The sequence below is a fragment of the Phyllobates terribilis genome, unplaced genomic scaffold, assembly GCF_046119375.1.
Source record: "Phyllobates terribilis strain yellow unplaced genomic scaffold, ASM4611937v1 Scaffold_4__5_contigs__length_816908805, whole genome shotgun sequence".
NCBI classification, from domain to species: Eukaryota; Metazoa; Chordata; class Amphibia; order Anura; family Dendrobatidae; genus Phyllobates; species Phyllobates terribilis.
The window spans coordinates 670,759,804-670,778,987 of NW_027362764.1; the positions used below are offsets into that span (position 1 = coordinate 670,759,804).

Consider the following 19,184-nt stretch of genomic DNA (forward strand, 5'->3'; position numbering starts at 1 on the left):
AATGAGTTAATTTTTTCAAATTAAATAGAGAAATGTCCAAAGTTCACCTTCTGATCTGTGTTCTCTTATCAGAGAAATTTGCTCTCCATGAGTCAATATGTTGGTGTTCTGATCAAGGTTTCCGTCACTCTTCCCTCCATCACCACAGTCTTACCTCTATGAGACCATTTTCCAATTCCCATCCTAAATGCTTTACAGATACATGGCAAATTAAAAGTATAAAAGTATAATCAAGAATCAGAATAAAACAGCTAAAACAATAAGGAGAATGGAAAAAGTCAGTTAATATAAAACTGAGAAAGATGTTTATCATAGAAAAGTTTAAAAAAATGGGTTCTTCAAAATTACCTCAATTTATCTTATAATCTGTCTCCTAAACCCAAGTGAAAATTATTATATGTTGATAAGGAGTTGGGTATCTTGCTAAACCAGAGATTGATGCACCTGAAAGGCCTGTGCAGTGTATATGGTATGTTGCTGGCTTCTGAAGGTTGATATTAGGAGGAAAATTTCAGACTCGGAAATGCCTCTTTTATAGTCATCACCCCTTTGTGTCCATTCTCTGTCCACTCATGGTCAACTGTACTGACTCTCAGAGCCTTAGCCTTAGCTTACTGAGACACAGGGTCACAAGGAACCTTCCAGAATTGCTGATTTATGGAAGTTTTTGACAGATCAACTCTTCCAATAGTCAAGTAGGACTGTCCTTTTTCTGTAAGCATCCCGAATGTAAGAGTTTAAAAGTCTAGAATAACCAGAAATGTCAAAACTGACAAACCTGCTATACAACATCTGGCTTCAACTCACTGTCCAGGGTTAGAAAAACACGGCTACATTTTTTTCAATATATAGTGCCATAACCAATGGTAAAGTAGCTATGTTTTACTAACATATTTCATGGCCTATAAGTCTCCTTACACTGGCATGTCAGGCATGTCACTCACCACAAGGAGAAACCTTGTCAGAGGCCTCTCATACAGCCAAATCAGATCTTATGCTTTGCCCTGAAAAGGGGCAACACCCTGAAACATGTGTCTACAAATTGAAATTTTGGTTTGGCCTTTATCCTTAGTCATGTTGCAAGGGTCGATATTGACTTTAATATCACTACTTACAATAGGTGGCACTAGAGTTCAAGCCGTCTTCCTCTCTGAAGAGGCAATTTGCACATTACTAACACTGAATAAGCCTTTTAAGCTTCTGAAGCAGCTGATATATAGTAAAATTATGAAAGATACATCATGGAAATCAATGACTCTGGATTCAGTGTATCTATCCCTACTATATCCGACCCTCAGATAGGGCAACATAAGCCTAGTAAAATATTCTTCTTTAAGTTTTAAAAAATAGAAAAAAAAAATGTATACTTGGACTTGTACTGAGCTCACCATTAGCATACGAGACGCCAAGGCTTATGTATGGAGATTTGAACATTTATCAGCCTCAGTTGTTTTGTTTTTTCAGATCAACATTTTCCTGTGAAAACTGATTTTATGATAAGATGAAAGCAAATTTCTATTTCATGCTAATGTATTTGATGGTTTGGCCATTCAATGTACTGCAAACATTTTCTTTTTCATAAGTCAACAATTTCCAATGTCAATACTGTCACAATTTTATGTTTCAAACTGGAACATGTCCCTGATTAAATCATGTAATGAATAATTTTGTGAGAATCTTATAATGAATAATTTTGTGAAGTTTTATATTATCAATAAATGGACTGATGTATTATAATAGAAATTCAGAACTTTCTGCACTGTTAATCATGAGTCCCCAGAGGTGACCAAATGGATAAATTACTGTGCATTTCTGACCACCACAAAACAGTTGTAGCTTTTACTCCTAAACATAAACCAATGAGACACTTTTGATTGACTTGTCATAAAACCCAGCCACCCATTTGAAATCACTTAAAGACAGAGTCTTTAAGGTTATGTTCTCACATTGAGTTTTTCCTGAGTTTTATCTTACGGTTCCAGCAAAGTGGATGGGATTGATAGAAATTTCACGACCACTGTGCTCAAACTGACCTGTGGTTCATGTTTCAAATCTGCAACACGTCAACCTTTCTTCTTGCGGGTACGCTGAGTTTTATCTGCAAATTTTTCCCATAGACTTACATTAGAGGCGGAAAAATATGCACATGTGTTTTAAGTCCGTTTCGCAGCGGAAATGCATGAAAAACGCATGTAATCTGCACATTAGTGATGCGCGAACGTGGTTGGGTGCTAACAGAGTATCTTCGGCGTTCTCAAAAAATAGGTTTGAGTCGCCGCGGCTGCAACACATGCAGGGATTGCCTAACAACCTATTTTTCGAGCACGCCATAGATACTCGGTTAGCACCCGAGCAAGCTTGGATAACACCTTATCCAAGCTTGTTCGCGCATCACTACTGCACATAAGTATATCAATAAAGTTTTGTTAATGCCAAATACTAGGAAGTACCAAAAACAAAACAACTTTTCATTCCTAATGCTTGGCCCCATTAAGATAAAAACACCTATATTCACCTTCTGTGTCGGCGCTATTCCAGCGGTGTCGGCACTCACATTCCCAGGGCTCACATGACATTGTTATGTTATGTGAACCCTGCGCCTAATCAGCGCTGGTGTCTCTGTCCCCTATAGTCTTCATTTTGGGTATTCTGCAACTCAGCGTTATATTGATTTGACTGAACCAGTGCTACGGCCATTTCTCTTGAGTGTCCGAGGAGCAGTTTTTCAACACAACAATGCTAGACCACATGTTGCTTGTCCTAATGTGAGCAGCATGTATGGCCTAAATGTGCTACCATGGCTTGTAGTATCTTCGGATTTGCTTCCCTTTGAGTACCTCTGGGTCATCATTGGTCGGTAATTGCAAAGGGATCTGCCAGCCGTGGATCTTGATGATTTGTGTGGCCAAGTGCACTCAGCAAGGCAAAATATTCTTCAGCAAACTAATAATGACCTTGTTGATAACTTATAAAGGAGTGTAAATGTGGGAATTTCTGCTTTTAGAGCTCTTACTCGGTACTAAATAAACAGATGTGTTTTGAAAATTTGTTTTCATTTTTATTATTTGCATATCATTAACAACGATAGCAATGCTGTAATTTTCATAATTCCACAACTTTTCCTTCTTGGTGTTGCAATTTCAATATTGGAACATTATATCTCTGTGGTCTCTGGTCGTAATATTGTTCTTTGTATAGTAGTTTTTATTCAGTAGCAGTATGGTAGTATTATTAAAGGGAATCTGTCAGCCGTTTTTTGCTATTTAATCTGAGTACAGCATTTAGTACAAGTTAAAACACAGATTTCAGTGATGTCATTTATCAGGCTGTGTGCTGTTGCTTACTTACAATGAAGGTTTTATCCTTAGGACATTTTCATTGCTGTGACTAGCTGGCACAGCAAGTACTAGTCCAACTCCACTCCTTCCTCTGATTAGCAGCTCACTGTCAATAGAAAATGTACATATAGAGAGTCTGGTGTGGGTGGGGTTAGCTGTGGTTTTGGTGGGGGCAGCTTTCTCAGCTCTGCTTCATACTAAATCTAAGAACTCTGATTGTGTCACAACTGCTGCACACATTAAACTAAGTGATATATCGTTGGATTTAGGGTCTTTTTGCCTACATTACACTGCTCTCAGATGAGGTTGCAAAAACCTGCTCACAGATTCCCTTTTAGTCACTACTGTATAATATGTGCTGGTATTGTGACATTATTGGTTTTATTGGTGTCGGAAACCTGGATTTTCTTTAGTAATAGTGTGGTGATATTTGTTTTTTATTAACTTTATGACTATGTTACTTATAGGTGTAGTATTAATCATTTTGAGAAGGGCGAACATTCCAACATCCTTGTGATAGTGTAAGCCCAGATGCAAAATGATACCTAGAGCCCACTGACTTTAGTTATGGCTCTGGGTTAATGTTCTAATGGGTTCTCAACACAAATGAAAGATAAATTGAGATACACATTTAAATTTAGCATGGATCACAGATGACGACCAAGAACAGGGGTAGGGAACCTCTGTCCCTCTGGCTGTTTACAGTCCGCAATGAACTTTTCTCCGGGCCCAAAACAGATTCCAGGGACCCCAGTGCTCAGGCTGGCAGCTGGGTTTTGATGATTGCTGACCCTTTAATTTCTTCTTGCTCTGTGAGAACGTGCATGCAGTGTTCACTACTGAATGCTGCACAGCGTGCAATGAACGATTATGTCCTGGCCAGTGACAGCGTCAAGATTTACTTTGTGGGCGCAGTTATTGCGCGATGTGCTACCGTCTTACTGAAAAGGACCCCTTGTCTTCTCCTGTGATGTATATACTGAAGCCTTTGTGCCTCCTCTTGTGATATATATACCACAGCCCCCATGTCTCTTCCTGTGATGTATATACTGCAGCCCCTGTGTCTCTTCCTGTGATGTATATACCAAAGCCTCATGTCTCCTGTGATGTATATACTTCAGCCCCAATGTATCCTTTGTGATGTATATACTCCAGCCCCAGTGTTTACTATGTGATGTCACAGCAGTCTCGGTATCTCCTACAGTGTCTGACTTATATACTCCAGCCCCAGTGTATACTATGCGATGTATATACTCCAACCCTGGTGTCTCATACATGATGTGTATGGCAGTCTTGGTGTCTGATATATACTGCAGTCTCAGTGTCTTTTTTGTGATGCAAGAACAGCAGTCTTGGTATCTCCTATATGATGTATATAGAGCAGTCTCATGTGTTTTCTATATGATGTATATACAGCAGTCTCATTATCTCTGATCTGTGATAAGAAAATAATTTTGGTGAATGCCAAAAATAATTAAAATCCTCAGTTTATTACAAAATAATTAAAAGATCATACAGGTTGGGAATACATCTCAACGCATCTCATCTCAGTGAATAAGGGTTTTTTTGCCAGAAACGCGTTGAGATGTGTTCCAAATCGGTATGATCTTTTAATTATTTTGTAATAAATTGAGGATTTTAATTATTTTTGGGACTCACCAAAATTATTTTCTTATGTGAAACCGTAAGTCACGGCTACTGGTTGGAGACCCAGCACATTGTAAGACGGACTGAGTCATATAAATAGGACACGGTGAGGCTGCTTTTTTGTTTATTCTCCTCTGTGATGTATATACTACAGTCTCGGTGTCTCCTATATGGTATATTTACACCAGTCTCTGTGTCTCCTATGTGAGGTCTAAACAGCTCTCTCTGTGTTTCCTATGTGATTTGTATACAGCATTCTCAGTGTCTCCTATATTATGTATATTGTAAACCCCCCACTGCTTGAGTTCTATAAATGTAACGTGAGCAGTGATGAATTTCCCACTGCGAGGAGACCTGTAGTGTAATACACATCTGTGTTAGGTACAACTTACTGCTGCGAGTACTTTAAAAAACTTATCATTGCAAAGAGTCGCCTGCGCACCAGGCCGAGGGAAACCTGGAAAAGCAGTTACGAGTAACATGATCCATACCACTTTATATCACAGCCGCACCAAAGAGAAGCCTCTCCAACACATTAGGAGTGTTAATTAAATATTTGACCAAATATAACAGGATCATTTTCCAAGTTGATAATTTTGTACGGCCCCCGAAGGATGATATACAGTGGTATGAAAAAGTGTTTGCCCCCTTCCTGATTTCTTATTCTTTTGCATGTTTGTCACACTTAAATGTTTCAGATCACAAAACAAATTTAAATATTAGACAAAGATAACACAAGTAAACACAAAATGCAGTTTTTAAATGAAGGTCTTTATTATTAAAGGAAAAAAAAATCCAAACCTACAGGGCCCTGTGTGAAAAAGTGATTGCCCCCTAAACCTGGCTTGGTTACCCTTAGCAGCAACAAATGCAATCAAGTGTTTGCGATAACTGGCAATGACTCTTTTACAATGCTCTTGAGGAAGTTTGGCCCACTCATCTTTGCAAAATTGTTGTAATTTTGCCACATTGGAGGGTTTCCTAGCATGAATCGCCTTTTTAAAGTCATGCCACAGCATCTCAATTGGATTAAGGTCAGGACTTTGACTAGGCCACTATAAAGTCTTAATTTGTTTTTCTTAAGCCATTTAGAGGTGGACTTGCTGGTGGGTTTTGGATCATTGTCCTGCTGCATAGCCCAAAAGCGCTTCAGCTTGAGGTCATGAATAGATGGCCGGACATTCTCCTTCAGGATTTTTTGGTAGACAGCAGAATTCATGGTTCCATTTACCACAGCAAGTCTTCCAGGTCCTGAAGTAGCAAAACAGTCTGAGACCATCACACTACCACCACCATATTTCACTGTTAGTATGATGTTCCTTTTCTGTATTGCTGTGTTACTTTTACGCCAGATGTAATGGGACATACACCTTCCAAAAACTTTTTTCTTGTCAGTCCACAGAGTATTCTCCCAAAAGTCTTGCCGATCATCAAGATATTTTCTGGCAAAACTGAGAAGAGCCTTTATGTTCTTTTTGCACTCAGCAGTGGTTTTCGTCTTGGAACTCTGCCATGCATGCCATTTTTGCTCAGTCTCTTTCTCATGGTGGGGTCATGAACATTGACCTTAACTGAGGCAAGTGAGGCCTGCAGTTCTTTGAATGTTGTGACTTCTTGGATGAGTCGTCGCTGCGCTCTTAGGGTAATTTTGGAATTTTAGAAATGGCTTTATAACCTTTTCCAGACTGATAGATCTCAATTACTTTGTTTCTCATTTGTTTGTGAATTTCTTTGGATCACAGCATGATGTCTAGCTTTTGAAGAACTTTTGGTCTACTTCACTTTGTCAGGCAGGTCCTATTTAAGTGACTTCTTGATTGAGAACAGGTGTGGCAGTAATCAGGCCTGTGTGTGGCTAGGGAAATTGAACTCAGCTTCCAAAGATCTGATAAACCACTGTTAATTTATGTTTTATTGGGGCGGGGCTATCACTTTTTCATACAGGGCCCTGAAGGTTTTGATTTTTTTTCCCTTAATAATAAAGACTTTCATTTAAAAACTGAATTTTGTGTTTACTTTTGTTATCTTTGTCTAATATTTAAATTTGTTTTGTGATCTGAAACATTTAAGTATGACAAATATGTGAAAGAATAAGAAATCATTACTGTAAATGTACAAATGGCCCTTGGAAGAAAAAAATGTTTTCCACCACTGACCAAGAGTCATCATGGTCTAGCTGGTGATGTCCCAGTAGAAAAAGAATGAGAAACTCTGGCGTAATTAATCAAATTTTTAAAATCCCATTAAAATCAACCTTGTAGGTTACGTACCTTATAGATTGTAAGCTCATCTGGGCAGGACTATCCTATCCTTTGTCTTATGCATGTTTGTATGATACATGTTTGCTCCGTGTTCGTATAAGTGTATGCTCTTTTTTGGGGGGGTTATATTATTAATTATTACTATTGGCTTTACTGTACACTGGGGCTAAATAAATAAAGCGTAACAAAAATAATCATAATAATAAGAATGATACCTGAAGAGGTATAAAATGTCAACCGCTATTTTTTTCCGAGTTTTTCAGAACTTGCATTTTGCATGTTAATATTCATACCTGTGTGTGAAAATAAGACTACAGGGTGAATCATTCAACTTATGCATCTAAGAGTAACACATAAACACTATTAATATTCATCATTCTAACGATGCAATATGCAAATAAATTGTTCTCCTCTATAAATTGTTCTATGCTGCCTGAAAGGTATATCATTAGATGGTGTTCTTTAGTCGTAATGGTAAAGTAGTTTGATGTAACATTGTAGACAGCTGAAAAATTACCATACTTAACTAATCTTATGTGCACTTCCAGAAAATAGGCTGTAAATGATGCCTTTCAGTAGGGAGCTAACTTGCAATGTTCATTCAACAGACATCAAGGATGTAATTATTTTAGGCACCAGATCATTATTGTTCTTTGTTTTCTTTTCACAGCACTTATGAGTTTGATTACGATTACTACCGGGAGGATTTCTACAATCGGTATGTGCGGTTTTTATTACTTTTAAGAACAAATATATCTGCACCATGTAAATACATTTCGGATTAATATCTAACTACTTTAGCCCCCAGAAGTATCCTTCCTCATTAATGTAGACAACTGACCACTCTCTATTTACATCCCATGGTGGTCAAGTAGTAGATTGCAATCTAAAGGTAGACCTAAAGGTGCTCATTCACATTTGAGGGCTTCGATGTTTTGGCCAATTGTTCGTCTGATAGCCATCTCATTCATGTTAGGTGGACCACTCTTGTTTTCTTTGAGAAAGCCATCTACAGGCATCTCTACTAGTGAATTCTCTGTGAGAGCAAAGTGATCAGCAGTCCAAAATTGGATAGTTGGGCGGTACATCCACATTAAAGTGTCAGCTGGACCCATCGATATCGGCGGGTACGGCCAACATTAGTCTAATGTGTTTGAGGGACTTAAGCCTGTGGACTAGGAAAGGAAATCTTAATAGATAGACACCAAACTGTTCTTTTGCTGGCTTTATGTTTCACCAGATTTGTTTTCAGTACAATGCTTATTGACAAATCAAATAGTGGTTCTAGAGTCTGGACCAGAACTATTAGCTAGTTTGTGCCTCACAAACTCCTAAATGGCTAATATAGCTTCTAGAGCTGAGCAGGGCAGAGGTGGATGTACATGTACTTTAGGAGAAGAAGTCATAGCTCTAGGTCAAGTATAGTGGCTGCTATGACCATAAAGGAGGTACTATGGTACACTGTAAGGGAAAAAGTATTGAGAGACCTACACTTTACACCTATAGAAGGATTATGACATTTCCGCCTGTATTTATAGGCATTAATACGGAAGTGGTCATGTGGCATCCCGGTACCCGTTCTACTACTGCTAAATGAGACAGTTGTAGTGTGGTAGTAGATTTGTTCCATTGTGTGTGCTGAGTTAGGGGATATAATACATTGCATTGTAAATTGTACTTTCCTGCCATCTGCTGGCCAATGTGTGTATATGAAGTAATGATTAATCTCCACACAACAAGCTACCATAGCAACTGCTCGCAGTGGCCTCCCAGCTCAGGACTCTGACTAATCTCTGGTACAGACCAGTTGTAGACGGCTCCTGCTGCCTAAGGTAGGAGAGACTTTATTCTCTCAGAGAAGAGTTTTCAATGCCAGTCTACGCTAAGGGGACATTTTTCCTCACATAATCTCCTTCACAAAAAGAGTGAAGTGTCTTCCAGTCAGGAGAGATAATGCTGTACATGGACTCTCCTGCTCTCTGGTTATCCTGATCGCTTGTAGCCAGGACCAGATCCACGTGGCTGCTACACCACCGACTTTGTTTAAATCTACCCCCTGCGAGAGGGAATGGTAGGATAAAAACAGTGAGTACATCCACACTTTAGTGTGTTTTCCACAGAGAGCCAATCTGTGAAGGTCCCTCCATCAGCATAGGCGGATTATAATGAGGGCAATCTGGGCTACCAAATGGGGCCCGGGGCTCCGGGGGGCCCCTGGCCAGATTGGCCTCATTATAATATGTGCGGCGCCGGCACTAATGCGGCACATACTGGCAGGCAGAGGCGGGGGCCCTGGACCGCTCCCCCAGCAGTTCCGCACGGCCGCTGCTTCTTCTTCTGCCGGGACAGCACACAGGGAAGTTAACAGGTACAGTGCTGGCCTGGCCGAAGAAAAAGCAGCGGCCGTGCGCAGCTGCTGGTGGAGCGGTCCGGGGCCCCATCACAGCTAGGAGACACGGCTCTGTGCGCGGCCGTGTCTGCTAGTGTGATGTCACGCAGTGTGTGCCCGGCCGGCACTGCTGCATCGGAGAGGAGCTGGACGACGGGAGCCGAGCAGAGGGATTGTGAGTGAGTGTGAGTGATTGAGTGTGTGATTGAGTGTGTGTGCAGGCAGATATCATTGTGTGATGTCTGTTTATATGTATTTTTGTGTCTCAAATGTGTCTATGCGTGTATGTATATGTCTGTATATGTTGTGTGTGTGCGTGACTGTGTGCGGCCTCCCGCTGTCTCTGGGGGGGCCCCGTGTGGCCTTCCGCTGTGTATAGATGGCACCGTGCGGCCTCCTGCTGTGTATAGATTGCTACGTGCGGCCTCCCGCTGTGTATAGATGGCTACGTGCGGCCTTCCGCTGTGTATAGATGGCACCGTGCGGCCTCCTGCTGTGTATAGATGGCTACATGCAGCCTCCCGCTGTGTATAGATGGCTATGTGCGGCCTCCTGCTGTGTATAGATGGCTACGTGCGGCCCCCCGCTGTGTGTAGATGGCTACATGCGGCCTTCTGATGTGTATAGATGGCTACGTGCGGCCTTCCGCTGTGTATAGATGGCTACGTGCGGCCTCCCGCTGTGTGTAGATGGCTACGTGCGGCCTTCTGCTGTGTATAGATGGCTACGTGCGGCCTCCTGCTGTGTATAGATGGCTATGTGCGGCCTCCCTCTGTGTGTAGATGGCTACGTGTGGCCTTCTGCTGTGTATAGGTAGCTACTTGTGGCATCCCGCTGTGTATAGATGGCTACGTGCGGCCTCCCGCTGTGTATAGATGGCACTGTGCAGCCTCCCGCTGTGTAGAGGAGGATTGTGGAAGCTCATATTTTATGTAGGGTCTCATACTGTATACAGGGGATGTCAGCATACTTAATTGTGCTCAATATTAAGTCGTGCAATTAATGTAAAAAAAATATTATAATTAATATATTAATATTGTGCCAAGTTAGTTTCACGTGAACTATCACATGATTTATCACAGGTGTTCATGTGACATGTCACATGATACATCAGGTGTGTGTGGGAGGGGGGCCCGCGCCTTCTAAACTGCCCGTTGCCCTGGCTACTCTTAATCCATCCCTGTCCATCAGTTTAATATTTCTTGGACTGTGCATAGCATCTCCTGTACTAGCAAATACTCTTCTCCAGCTTCCCTGAGAGGCCATAACAATGCTTGTCTCATGAGGAGAAAACCATTACTTTCATATGCACAATATACTGTGAACTTTGCCTGTAAGAGAGACTGTACACTGTTACCTCCTTCAGTAAAATTGTTACGTTTACAAGTTCACCTGCATGTCTGGCCGCTTGAGATTGCACAAACATCACGGGCACTTCAAAACCTGCACCCAGACACCACCGCTACAGGAGTGCCCCCGGGGGGTCCTATACCATCCACAAGTGCCACCTCCCGCTTTTGAGATTGTTGTGGACACGAGGGAAGCATTGAGGGGTCCAGCGACCGACTTCAGCTAACCTGACATCATTATCTGCTGCTTGTGAGGATACACACCCCAGCTAGCCCTTCTGCAACATCTGGCGCCTCCCCAGTGGCCTACCACAGGTCCCCCTTTACAAGTAAAACAATTTCCACTCTTCTGGGAAGGCGTTCTACAAGATTTTGTGGAGTGTCTGTGGGAATTTTTGCACATTCATCCAAAATGTGAGGTCAGACACTGATGTTGGACAAGGGGGTCTGGCTTGCAATCTCCATTTTAGTTTACACCAAAACTTTTCAATGGGGTTAAGGTCAGGGTTCTGTGTGGCCAGTCAAGTACTTCCAAAACAAACTCTCCCAACCGTGCTTTTATGAACTTTCCTTTGTGCCCTGGGCACAGTCATGCTGGCACAGAAAAGAGTCCTTCCCAAATTGTTCCCACAAAGTTGGAAGCTATAAAGCTATAATTGTCCAAAATGTCTTGGTATTCTTAAGCATTTAGAGTTCCCTTCACTGGAACTAAAGGGCCTGGGCCGACCCCTGAAACAGACCCCCATAGCATTATCCCGTCACCACCAAACTTTACAGTTGGCACAATCTAGTTAGGTAAGTAATTTTCTCCTCATATTTTCAAAAACCAGGATCACCCATCAGACTGCTCCAAGGTCCTGTGTGGATGTCCTTTACACCACGCCATTATATTGTGTATCCCGCTGCAGTTTTTGTGTTTATGTTGACACCAGAGGAGATTTGGACTTGGTGGTTTTGGAGTCAGCAGAGCGTTGGTGACTTTTATGCATCTCAGCACTTAGTGAATTTGCTTCTCTAACTTTACATAGTCTCCACTTCATGTCTTAGTTGTTGTGGGTCATAACACTTCCACATTTTAAGAGTACCACTCACTGTTGATTAGGAAATTTCTTCAGACCTAACTGTTCCATAAACTTGTGAACTACACAAACTGCACACAGTTGTTACAACTGTGACTCCTATTACAGCATCACACTGCTATCAGTGAGCTCTTTAGAACGAGCCGTTCTTTCATAACTGTTAGCAAAGGAAGACGGCGTGGCAACTGAAACTTGCCTTCACACCCCATATGCATCAATGATGCCCGGGGGCCATAACCCTGCTCCTATTACATATTATGATCCTCCCTTGGACGACTGTTGGTTGGTACTAACCCCTGCACACCAGGAACATCCCAAAGGACCTGCTGTTTGGAGACGCTCAGACCCAGCCATCCAGCCATCACTGTTTAGTTCAGGCAATAATCACACAGATTCTTAAACTTGCCCATTTTTCTTTTACTTTTAACTTCAAAAACTTTTTAAAACTTCAGTTTTAATCCCGGATGCAGTTTATTACAAAACAACAAACCACAATTTACTCACCTTACCCTGGTCCACCAGTGAGTCTCGGCCAATGGCATTGGCTGGGGCGCTGACGTCATGTCCACAGCACGGCAGCCTATCATTGAGCTCAGCTGCTCTGCCAGTGTAGGTGAAACGCCCCCTTCAGAGGCGCTGAGCTCATTGATTGGCTACCATGCTGCCAAAGACGTCAACGCTGCAGCCAATGCCGGGCACCGAGAGCAGCGGCAGAGACCCGGGTAACGTGAAGGTGAGAACAGCATGGTTTGTTGTTTTATAGCAAAGTACAACCACCCCTAGACAAATGCCACAAGATAATACATGCTATTCACATCATCTCATTGATTTTAATGTTATGATTGATCGGTCTAGGTATTACAGCCTTCAAGCCGATGTGACTCTGTGATTTACATAATGGTAATGGCACATAGTTTTTTTACATCATACAATTCACAATCTATTATCTCGAATAATTAATATTTTTCTGCGACCTAAATATAGAAGGATACAACAGGATTGGGTTCAGAATCTGTTTAGATCATCGATTAGTAATTTCAGTTTAGTTCAGTTTGTAAAGATGTTTGTGTCCAAATAGGCACATACATGGGAAGCCATTCCACTGTTCATTATAAGAGACCAACATCAGCAATTAACTATTTTCAGTATACGGATTGTTTCTCCCAATTATAGAAAGCAATTACTGTTCCATAATGTGCTGGTAATTGTGGTGATGTGAGTGATTATTGCTTTTCACATCTGATGTATTTTGTGATAATTCTGTTAATCATTGTAGATTAGAAACCAGTCTGTTTATGAGATGATTTCAGAGAAGATGTTCTTAAGTAATCACTAAGCAATCTCAACCGTTAACAATTTCTTCGTTGTTGAATGGAGTTAAAAAAAAAATTACCAGAAAAAAACTAATAAAAAAGACCCCAAAAAGGCTGGATAAATACAAAACAAAAATGCTGGTGGTCAAAAAAATCAAAAAAGCACTCAGAATACAACCAAACAAATGCTAAAAAAGACACTTGAGGAAAAAAAAATCTTCTGAAGCATATTCATCTTGAAAAACTTTGGGGAGTTCGCCCGCTTGAAAAAAAAACACGTTATATGTATATACCCTAAGGGTTAGAGGGACTCATCAGGAGTCAGAGTGATTGTGGCTTTACAAATATCGTATATAAACAGCTTAATCCGGCACGCAATATAATGCAATGTATTTTATATATGAACTGCCTATAGAAGAACTAAACGTTTCGGTCACATCGACCTCACAAATTTCAAATACATCACTTGCAAATTCTGCATGGATGAGCTAACAGCTCAGTCAGAACTAAGATCAGGAGGAATATATATATTTGACCGTATTAGCCAGTACATAGAAAAATATTTAGATTTGAGAGTCCTCAGTGGTTGATACCTTTTAATGCCTAAAAAGATGGTAAAAAATTGAAAGCTTTTGAGACTAGTCAGGCCTCTTCATCAGGCTAATATAACACAAAATCTGAATAATCACATATTTATACACAACAAGAAATAATGCAATAGATGAGACAAGTAATGTGAAGCAGAACTATCATTATGGGAGAGGGATAAACGTTTGTGGCCGTAAATATTGGAGCAGTATATTACTCCAATATTTACGGCCACAAATGTCTATCCTCACATAATGATAGTTCTGCTTCATGTCACTTGTCTCATCTATTGCATTACTTCTGTGTCTTGTTGTGTATAAATATGTGATTCTCCAGATTTCGTGTTATATTATGCCTGATGAAGAGGCTTGAGTAGTCTCGAAAGCTTGCAATTTGTTACCAACCTTTCAGTTAGCCATTAAAAGGTATCAGGAGAAGGCATTTTTTGTCTTTTGAGCCCTATTATCATTACTCTCATTACTTGGCTTTCCCCTCAACTACAGTGGGTACGGAAAGTATTCAGACCCCTTTAAATTTTTCACTCTTTGCTTCATTGCAGCCATTTGGTAAGTTCTAAAAAGTTCATTTTTTTTCTCATTAAAGTACACTCTGCACCCCATCTTGACTGAAAAAAACAGAAATGTAGAAATTTTTGCAAATTTATTAAAAAAGAAAAACTGAAACATCACATGGTCATAAGTATTTAGACCCTTTGCTCAGTATTGCGTAGAAGCACCCTTTTGAGCTAGTACAGCCATGAGTCTTCTTGGAAATGATGAAACAAGTTTTTTACACCAGGATTTGGGGATCCTCTGCCATTCTTCCTTGCAGATCCTCTCCAGTTCCATCAGGTTGGATGGTGAACGCTGGTGGACAGCCATTTTCAGGTCTCTCCAGAGATGCTCAATTGGATTTAGGTCAGGGTTCTGGCTGGGCCAGTCAAGAATGGTCACAGCGTTGTTCTGCAGCGACATTTTTGTTATTTTAGCTGTGTGCTTAGGGTCACTGTCTTGTTGGAATGTGAACCTTCGGCCAAGTCTGAGGTCCAGAGCATCCAGGATATCTCTGTACTTGGCCCCATTCATGTTTCCTTCAATTGCAACCAGTCGTCCTATCACTGCAGCTGAAAAACACCCCCATAGCATGATGCTGCCACCACCATGTTTCACTGTTGGGATTGTATTGGGCAGTTGATGAACAGTGCCTGGTTTTCTCCACACATACCTCTTAGAATTATCACCAAAAAGTTCTATCTTCATCTCATCAGATCAGAGAATCTTATTTCTCATAGTCTGGGAGTCCTTCCTGTGATTTTGAGCAAACTCTATGCGGGCTTTCATATATCTTGTACTGAGGAGAGCCTTCCGTCGGGCCACTCTGCCATAAAGGCCCAACTGGTGGAGGGCTGCAGTGATAGTTGACTTTGTGGAACTTTCTCCCATCTCCCTACTGCATCTGTGACGTCCTCATTCTCGAAAGAGCCCCTTTTGAGTTTACCCTGGGTGATTGAGGGGGACTCGGCGTCGGGTCCTGTGATGAAGAGATTGGGTGCAGCCGTGGCCCGGACCCGACCTGTGCTCAGGGCCATCATATGAAAAGGAAGATGTTGTGGACTTGTCCGGGTTGAGTGGCTTATTTAATGACTATGCCACCTGTGGTGCCTGGTGAAGGGTCACCAGCGCCGCTGCAGTCCGCTGAGGCATGATGTTATGGCGGTCAAAGTTATTACTACTCCCCACAGGTGGAGAAAGGCCTCAGGGCAGAGGGACAGGATGGAGGGGGTAGTAGTAGAGGGAGACGGGCGCCGTGTCGTGCGGTGTAGCGCAGAATAAACAGTCCGGAGGCCATAGGGGTGAACTTCCAAGGCTTTACTCACTTTAGAGATGGCAGAAGGAAGGTGACTCCCTGCTCCCCACGGAGTCCTGTGGTCACCAGGGACGGGGGATCGACAACCTCCGAGTAAGTCCAGCATTCAGTCGGGACCCTACACCAGAGTGTTCCTGAACTACAGACCAAATCCTTTCCTGTCCGTGTGTGTGCAAATAGGCCTGGTCTCCCTCTGAGCTCCTCTCAGAACAGGGGTACGGGTGGCAGCTCCCCTCCGTCCGATACCTGGTGGGATCCTCTGGGCCTAACCAGGCTTTCCCGTCCAGGACGTAGAGTAGCAAGGTCGGGTGTCGGGGGCCGGTACCCCTCTTGCAGCCGGAGTCCCTCTAAATATATCAGCATGGCGAGGACAGGTGGCGTACACCACTCCGTCTGCATCCTGCCTGGGATCCATTTGCTATGGAGCCACACTCTTAAGCTCCGGGCCTTCTTGACCCTGGACCTTCTGCTGGTCCCAAACTTCTTCCATTTAAGGATTATGTAGTCCACTGTGCTCTTAGGAACCTTGAGTAATGCAGAAATTCTTTTGTAACCTTGTCCAGATCTGTGCCTTGCCACAATTCTGTCTCTGAGCACCTTGGACAGTTCCTTTGAGCTCATGATTCTCATTTGGTCTGATATGCACTGTGAGGTCTTATATAGACAGGTGTGTGCCTTTCCAAATCAAGTCCTATCAGTTTAATTAAACACAGCTGGACTCCAATGAAGGAGTAGAACCATATCAAGGAGGATCACAAGAAAATGGACAGCATGTGACTTAAATATGAGTGTCTGAGCAAAGGGTCTGAATACTTGTGACCATGTGATCTTTCAGTTTTTCATTTTTAATAAATTTGAAAAAATTTCTACATTTCTGTTTTTTTCAGTCAAGATGGAGTGCAGAGTGTACTTTAATGAGAAAAAGAATGAACTTTTTAGAATTTACCAAATGACTGCAATGAAATAAAGAGTGAAAAATTTAAAGGGGTCTGAATACTTTCCGTACTCACTGTATGTACTAATTTAAGTAAATTTGCTGGCAATTATGTCCTTTATTTCAGCTTTCCTACCTGCCTGTTTCCTTCCGCACTTGTTTTATATTGCACTAACTTTTGATGCTTTCCTGTTGTGGTTTTCAATGCAAGTGGCTCAACATGTAACATAAAAAACAGAAATATGTACTGTATACATGTATCCTATATGCTGGCCGCCACTCCAAAACACTTTTTTACTGGGTCCCTGGCCAATTACTATTGGAATTTCAGAGCAAAGAAGTGATCAGCAGCACTTGGCTGTGACTATGTCGCTATTTGATTGTCATGGTCACATGTGTATGCCACTCTAGCTAACAGGAGAAACACTAAGGGACTGAGAGCCCCATGAATGGAAAACACGGGATTGGCATCTAATATATAAGCTAAATATTTTTTGCAGCGATATTTAAATGGGTTATCCAGGACTATTTAATTTTTTACTATGGATCTAAGAAATTACAGGCAGGCAGTTGCCGAACTCGGCCAGTACAGAGAGGTCACAGACCATTCCACAATTTGGTGACTTCCCATGATATCACATCGACAGAGCTGCAACTTCTCTTCCACTCTTCTATGTTGACAGAGTGTGACTGCCAAGGCCATGTTGTTTGACAGCCGGCTCCCTGCTGCCTAACTGCAGGAAGTCGGCTGTCAATCAGAATGATATCAGAAGTCACGCCTCATCAACAGAGCAGTCCGGAAGAGGAAGAGATGCTCCGTTGACATGGAGCAGCTTTATCGCCGGCAGGAGTGGTCGATGACCGCTCTAAGCAAGCGCCTAGTATAACAAACAGGTAGTTACTTCTGGTAGTAACTACCTGCCTGATGGTTTTTAGGCCCATAGTAAAAAAAATAGTCCTAAACAACCCCTTTAAAAGCTATGAATATGAGTTTTACATTTTTAAGGTTGGATCGTGTGATTTGGCTTTGAGCAATATATATCTAGTAAATGAACCCTATAATTACGCTATAAAAAAGGTTGAAGGAGTTGGCCACATGTTATCAAATGTGTTGGAAACATAATTTTGTTCCCCTATTATGTAATTATTTCATAGTTTCTTCCTGTACTTGTTTGTACAGCAGTATGTCCACAATATGACTCCTGGCGGAGGAGAATGTCACCAGATCTGTCCAGCAACCTTCTCCAATTCAAAAACACCTCACATGGGAAAGATGATTTTCTATTGGAGGAGGTTGATGAACTGATCTGGTCACACGCTCATCTATCAGCAGCCTTATTATGGACAGGAGAGTTGTGAAGGCCATAGTAAATAGTGTGAGAGGAGAACCGGTAATACTTATATTCTAGTAAGTGCCACAAAATTGTGTTCCCTACATGGTCGCTAAAATGAAGATAACAAGAACAACCCCTTTAAATGGCTTAGGGGGCAGTATATTTAATTTTATTTTCGTAGACCGTAAAATAAGGAAAAAGACGGATTACTTCATAGGTAGACCTAAAAGGTGACTTGAACATACTTGAAGTAGTGTCTGGCATCGATATTAGTAATAATAATTCCTCAACGTGAACATCACATGTAAATGAGCAGTGAGCAATTCCTCATGTCCAATGGCAAGTAAATTATCAAGAAATATAAGTTGTGGGATTATGAAACTCTTACACAACCATGTAAAACGCCACACCAAAACCATAGATGGATATAAGGAGTCATTTAGCTTTCATTTATGTGCAGTAATTCTTGAGTTTTTTCAGAGCGACATGCCATTGTACATTTTCTCCTTTCTCATTACTTGTGACAAGTTTTTTAGTCATTGTATGGTTTAGGCTTCAAAATGACTGCGTACGATAAATGTAATTGCTTACAGATTTTTTCCTGTGCTATTAAAATAAATTTATGTCCAATTTCTAAGGACCACGACAGAGTTTAATCATTCATATTTAATTATGAAACAATGAAACTCAATAATATATTAAGAGACAATTTTCATTCTTGGGTCACGATGCGAAGATCGCAGGATGTCTCTGATTCATTGCATCATAATGCCAGTGATTGGGGTCACATTATGATCCAAAACAAGCAAGAAAATTAGCTCAAACAATTTGCCTTTTTTTGCAGTCATAGTACTTTAGAGGCCATACAACGATATTTAACCTTGTGATCTGCAGCCAGGAAGTCGCTATTTATCCTAAATGACAGCTTCACTAGGACTCACGTACACCTAACTTAAGACAGCTAAGGTACAACTAGTTAATTGTAATGTCATATGTCGTTAGGATGGCCAATTAAATTCTGCATAATCAGAGAATCCTGGCTCTAGGACTTATGCACTTCTCCTACCAGCTGATTTTAGGCATACT

At 41.4% G+C, this 19,184-nt stretch overlaps 1 protein-coding gene across 5 annotated transcripts in view; it reads left to right on the forward strand.

Annotated features, from left to right (window-relative positions):
* Nucleotides 1-19,184, forward strand: part of RALYL (RALY RNA binding protein like) — an 897,462-nt gene that overhangs the window by 769,449 nt on the left and 108,829 nt on the right. For 4 of the 5 annotated variants that reach the window (XM_073679514.1, XM_073679512.1, XM_073679513.1 and 1 more), the window contains one exon: nucleotides 7,917-7,964. The exons of the other annotated variant lie outside the window; for it this stretch is intronic. In XM_073679514.1, the coding sequence (XP_073535615.1) occupies nucleotides 7,917-7,964 (48 nt within the window). The remainder of the gene's footprint in view (nucleotides 1-7,916; nucleotides 7,965-19,184) is intronic. 5 annotated transcript variants of the gene reach the window in all.